The following is a 5,659-nucleotide window of genomic DNA, read 5'->3' as shown; positions in this document are numbered from 1 at the left end:
TTTAATTATGTTTTTGGGTGGTTTAAGAGGGGACTCGGCGAGTTGGAGCCTAGACTCGCCGAGTAGGATCGCAGACTTGGTCGCGGGTCCGCGACTGGACTCGACGAGTCCAGATATGGACTCGGCGAGTCGACGCTGTTCAGCAGAAACCCTAACCGTTCAGTTTGAATCGTATATAACGCCTCTTAGGCCATCATTTTCCGTCTTTTGATCGATTGAAAGGAACCCTAATCGTTGTGGACGTCTAGGGCAGGAGAGAAAGCTATTGGAACTTGGAGGAGCTTGTTAGACAAGAAGAAGAAGAAATTGGCCAAAGGAATATCAAGGAGGATCGAGTCCTGAGGTTTGGGGGATACAGAGGGAACGTTCTCAGGTAATACTCGGATCAATTCTGTCAGTTAATGTGTTTATGAACCTAGGGTTTATGAAAAACCCATTTAGTGATTAGATGGGTTATTATGTTATTACCCAGATGTTATACCCTCAGTAATGAGATGTTTAGAAGTCCAGAGAGTCCCATGGTTGTATATCTTGGGACCATACGTAATTCAGGAAGCAGTTACTCGTCTGCATGGCATGGACTCGCCGAGTTGTTCTTCAGACTCGGCGAGTAGCTTGAAGATTTACTGGGACTCGCCGAGTTGTTCTTCAGACTCGGCGAGTGGAGTCGGGGTGGCCCCGCGATTCCTTCAAGGGTAACTCGTCGGGTCGAGGAGGGTACTCGACGAGTAGTTAAGGAACCTCAGAAAGTTGGAGGACGCCTAGACTCGCCGAGTCGCCATGGTACTCGCCGAGTCCGGTCGAGCTGACCGTTGACCGTTGACCAGAGTTGACCTAAGTCTGACTTCTTAGGAATAGTCATCCTTAGAAGTTATAAGTGTTAATGAGATATGTGATGTTATAGGAAGGTTGTAGCTCGTCGGATTGTGCACGAGTGATTTCAGGAGTTGCTAGCTTTCAGCATTTACAAGGTGAGTCTTCTCACTATACTGTACCCGAAAGGATTTGACTGTGTGACCGGAAGGTCGGATATGTTATGTGACATGTATGATATATGTGGTAAGTTAATTGTTATGTGTGCTTATGTATGATATGTGGGCCGGAAGGCAATATGTTATGGGCCGGAAGGCGATTATGTTATGAGGACCGGAAGGTCAGGGCCTGGAAAGGCGTATGTGCGTAAGTGTATATTGGGGAACTCACTAAGCATTTATGCTTACAGTTGTTGTGCATGTATTTCAGGTACTAGCGAGGACCGTGGGAAGGCGCCGGCATGATCGATACACACTGAAGATTGTCTTTAAGATCTTGGGATTTTGAATAATTGTATTTGACAGAATAACTAAGCTAATTATGCCTTGTTTAAAATGAAAACAATTATGTTTTTAAAATGAAAAATTTGTTTGAAAAACTTGAGCTGTTACAAAAACCTACAAAGCCCATTCACTGAGTTCTCTCCAGTCATTCAAGAAATATCAATTTTGTTACCTGGGCCCACTCTTATGGATCAGGATTGTCAAAACCCTATTGTTGAAGAAGAATTCATACCATCATAATGAGCTCTAGCTTGAGGAAGATCTTTTGAAACCCCTGAGCTGGACATTTCCAAAGGAAAAAAGAAAGTTATCTGAATCTCAAGTAGTTTATGTCGTTCTGCTTCAGAACATTCTTTCATTTGGAACAAAGCTCTGCTGAAAAAGATTTGATAAATGGAAAGCAGAACATTCGAATCAGTGAGATTGAGAAAGAGAACTCCAATAAAGATTCAAAAAGCTCAGAACTTCAAGCAAATCTCGATGGTCTAACTTCTCTATTCTTTGACCTGAAACAACGCCTATTTCGAAAGTTGGTGATAAATTTCAACATTTGAGCACTGAAGGAGAAAAGATCACTGCTTCTAGTTCAGGTCCCGCCAATCCAACTTCACAATCTTCAAGTGAAAGAGCTGCAAGACCTACTCTGGATGCCAATCTTGATACATTTTTATCTTCTGGTCCTGCTTTTACTCTAGAAAGATGACAGAAGCAAATTAGGGTTGAGAAACTAAAAGGGAAAATGCTCGTGATGAAGAATTCAGACCAAAATGCTCCGGGTGATCATCTTGGAATGTTCTTCAAGGAAACTGGGAAGAAGTTCAGAGACAAATATGGTGATCATTCTGGCATCATGATATGGGGATATGATGTAGAAAAGAAAATGTGGATCGTGAAGTGAAAAAGGAGACAAATTGAATATTATGAGAAGAAAGTTGACTTTTTGTCCTGGACAAAAGTTGATCTTTGTGAACTCATTCATGCACCTTTCCACAATCCAACCAATGATACCATGGCATGGTCTTTTAAGAATTTTCATGAGATTGAAGCAAAAATAACTTTGAAGATTTAAAGATTGCTTCATCGTTTATAAAAAAGGCCAAGGGTTTCATTGATCCTCGCACAAATAAAACACTGGTGAATGTCGTGTTCCCACCCACAAAGCAAGCCAAAAGGATTCCTCTTCCCAAACATTTACCTGAAGGCACTTTGGATATAATACAATTCTGGGTTTATGATGAAGCTATTGCATATGTGGTGATCAAGCTGAAGAAAAACCAATTTCGCATTGTTGATCCCAATGATTTGTTGAAGTTTGGAGAACGTGATATCCACACTTTATCAAACTTTCAAATAACTGTTGAGAATGAACTATTTTAAGCAGCCATGAAAGCCTTCTCTGGAATGGTAGCTACAATACTTGATAAGAAGTTGTGGGCATGGGCATTTGACCAAGAAGATGTGCATCTCGTAGAGAAACCTTGAAGAGAACAGAAAGCAATAAACCAAGGGGGAGATTATTGGGCTATATTTAGTGGTTTATGCCTTGATTTGAATGTATTATGTGTTCTTGGTTTTGGACCGAAATCACCTAGTGATTTTGGTGGGCTTAGTGTGTTTTCGGTGGGCTTATTATGTATGGGCTTTAGGTTATCGGTCTAGTATATATATAGTCTATGTATAGCCGTTCTAGATGATGCATTTTTGATAAAATCTAGTGATTCACGGCTGTAGTGTGATTGAATGTACTTGACAATTATTAAATAGAATTGTGTGCATTCATGTCATTTAAACGTATATCTAATTGATTGTTTCGTATCATTGTTTAGTTAAGATTTCACACTAAATCAAATAATTGCATTGATACTTTGATAGATCCGAGTTCAGGGACTTACATGATAACTTCCCAAGAGCATCCTCGATGCTAAGGTTCTATAAGACGAAATCTACATCCTCAGAAGTCTTTCGCTTTCGAGATCCTAAAGCCTTAACTATAATATCTATATAAGATCTCTTAGGAAGAGGAATAATGACACCTTTTTCCTGCTTAACCTTGATCGAACTGTTGGTCATATCATCTTTAAGATCTTCCAAACCAAAATGAGCCTTGGACCGGGTAGTCTTAGGAACCGCCAAAGATCCCTATCAAATCAGGATCCTCTAGAAAACACATCCAAGAAAAATAATGTTACTAGTAGCCATAGAGGCAGTAGTGGAGGAACCCTCTTGGAGACCGGAATGCTCAATCCTGAACAACCTCTCAAGTGCAGGAAGCGCAAGAAACTTCGAAATCTTATCCTTAGAATTTCCAGCAGCAGGAACGGAGCTCCTCAAATTTGAACGCTGCATCAAAACAAACAAAATAAGGGAAGTTAATTTCAAGATCCTTAAAATTCCAAATTAAATCCTACTCTTTTTAATCCATGTTTGTGGCTGGGAATTCCCTTCAGGAATCGAGTCACATCTCACAAAGAAGTATTTTTCGTTCCAAGTGTCGTCATTTTGTTTAGATTTTCTGAATGAGGTGAGGTTTGTTTGTGTTGACTCTTAGCAGGAAACGGGAAGAACCAAGAGTAGAAAGATCATAAATAAGAGCAAACTCAGATGTCTAATGTCCATATTTTTGGACTACTTTAAGCAGTCGATCCAAAATAGGATCCTCCAGACCACAAGCATAGTTTGGATATAAGAAAGCTGGGTAGTCAGAAAGAAATTGTGAATGATGCTAGTGAAATTATAGGTTAACCCTAGAGTAAATGGGTATTCAGGAAAACAGACCCACGTCGGAGACAAAAAATCAGGTTGGACAGTAGCCTCGAAAGGACGGAAAACTACGTCGGAAGAAAAACCCCACAATAGCTTTCAACGATTATATATCCTCATTGTCAAAAGAGCAAACCTCATCACATGTTAAAATTTCTTGGTCGCTGAAATCATTCTCGGGAGAGGCAATGACACTACCTTGAGAACAAATAACTTTCTTAGCCATGACGAGAGGAATTGAAAGGGACGAAAGGAAGCAAGTAGTAAAAGCTATCCATTAAGGAATAATTTGAAATTCCTCTTTTAAATTTAATTTAAGTTATTCCTTTAACATTTATGAAACTAACTCTTATTATTTCAGGAATAAATTGGGGGCAATTGTTAGGGTCAGGATCCTCAAAAAACTCAAGATCCTCAAATATCCAGGATCCTCAGCTACCTCAGGATCCCGACTACTACCGTTATTATCTTTATTAATATTTATAACGGTTATATTTTGTTCATAAGTAATACATGTGCAGAAGTAGTCAAGGGAAGACCAATTCTCAAGGAAGAATCATCTAAACTATGCTAAAGACCCGAAATACTTACTCAAATAATGTTCGTGAAGCTGGTCATAGAGAATCCCGAAAATATTGGACATCTTGTTGGCTGGTTTAGACTATAAATTGACGCTTGCATCTCGCACACAACACACAAATTTTACTGGAAACTAACTCTACGAAATTGTTCACTTGTTTTTACTAAAATATTCTCTATAATATTTATTTTACATTAATAAAATCATCAAGGCAGGTGACCATTGTCACCTCCTAAGATTTTATGCCGGCGATTCTAGCAAGGATCAAGGGCTTTCCTTGAAATCCATTGTTTCACTCTCTTTTATCATTAGCTATTGCATGAGTCGATCATCACAACCTCTCATACAATTTGATTGATTAGTAATTGTGTAATTTTTGACTAAAACAGTTGGTAGGGAGGGGGCGGGGGCGGCCGCGGGAGGAAGTGGTGGTGTCAATGATGCCGATGGTGGTGGTGATGGTGGCGGTGGCGGTGGCAGCAGGGGTGGCGACGATGGTGGCGGCAACAATTATGGCAGTGGTGGTGATAGCGGCGTCGGTAGTGGTGATGGTAGGTCAGTGATTGTGGTAGTGTTGTTAGGTGTCTGTGTGTTTTATGGGGGTGGGATAGGGGTGTGTGTGAGAGAGAGTGTATATTTATGGGGATGAGGGTGGGTGTTGGTGTGCATTTATGGGTGTGTATGGGGGGAGGGGTGTTTGTGAGCGTATATATGGGTGTATGTGTGTTTTGGGGGGTGAGGGTAGGTGTGTGTGGGGGGTGTTTGTCGGTGTGTGTGTGTGTGTGTGTGTGTCACAACTAGCATTTTTGGCTAGGAAATTTTTTCTTCATGTAATCAACTCTTGTGTAACTTGGAATCTAAGTTGATGTTATGTACAAATTCTCATTCAAAAAACAATCATTTGAATCAAAACTCATTTGTGAAGTTCAAAACCTAATTCAATACATCTCATACACTCAAATGTGGGTTTGAAACCCTAATTTCCCAATTCAAACATTTTAGT

The 5,659-nt window shown here is 40.1% G+C and overlaps 1 protein-coding gene across 1 annotated transcript; it reads left to right on the top strand.

Moving 5' to 3' along the window:
- Positions 1–2,064: 2,064 nt before the first annotated feature.
- LOC111902120 (uncharacterized) lies at positions 2,065–5,305 on the top strand. The gene is made up of 3 exons (XM_023897994.1): positions 2,065–2,210; positions 2,363–2,637; positions 5,046–5,305. The coding sequence occupies exons 1-3, from the start codon at positions 2,065–2,067 to the stop codon at positions 5,303–5,305; spliced, it is 681 nt and encodes a 226-aa protein (XP_023753762.1).
- The last annotated feature ends 354 nt before the right edge of the window (positions 5,306–5,659 follow it).

The sequence above is a fragment of the Lactuca sativa genome, chromosome 8 (genome assembly GCF_002870075.4).
Source record: "Lactuca sativa cultivar Salinas chromosome 8, Lsat_Salinas_v11, whole genome shotgun sequence".
Classification (NCBI taxonomy): Eukaryota; Viridiplantae; Streptophyta; class Magnoliopsida; order Asterales; family Asteraceae; genus Lactuca; species Lactuca sativa.
This window is presented reverse-complemented; position numbering and strand designations above follow the sequence as displayed.

Bases quoted from the DNA above. Each gene is read 5' to 3' on its own strand.
- LOC111902120 (XM_023897994.1), top strand. From the start codon at position 2,065: ATGAAGAATTCAGACCAAAATGCTCCGGGTGATCATCTTGGAATGTTC. The intron at 2,211-2,362 runs GTGAAAAAGGAG...ATGAGATTGAAG, and splicing joins AAGAAAATGTGGATCGTGAA to CAAAAATAACTTTGAAGATT. The intron at 2,638-5,045 runs GTGATATCCACA...TGACTAAAACAG, and splicing joins TTTGTTGAAGTTTGGAGAAC to TTGGTAGGGAGGGGGCGGGG.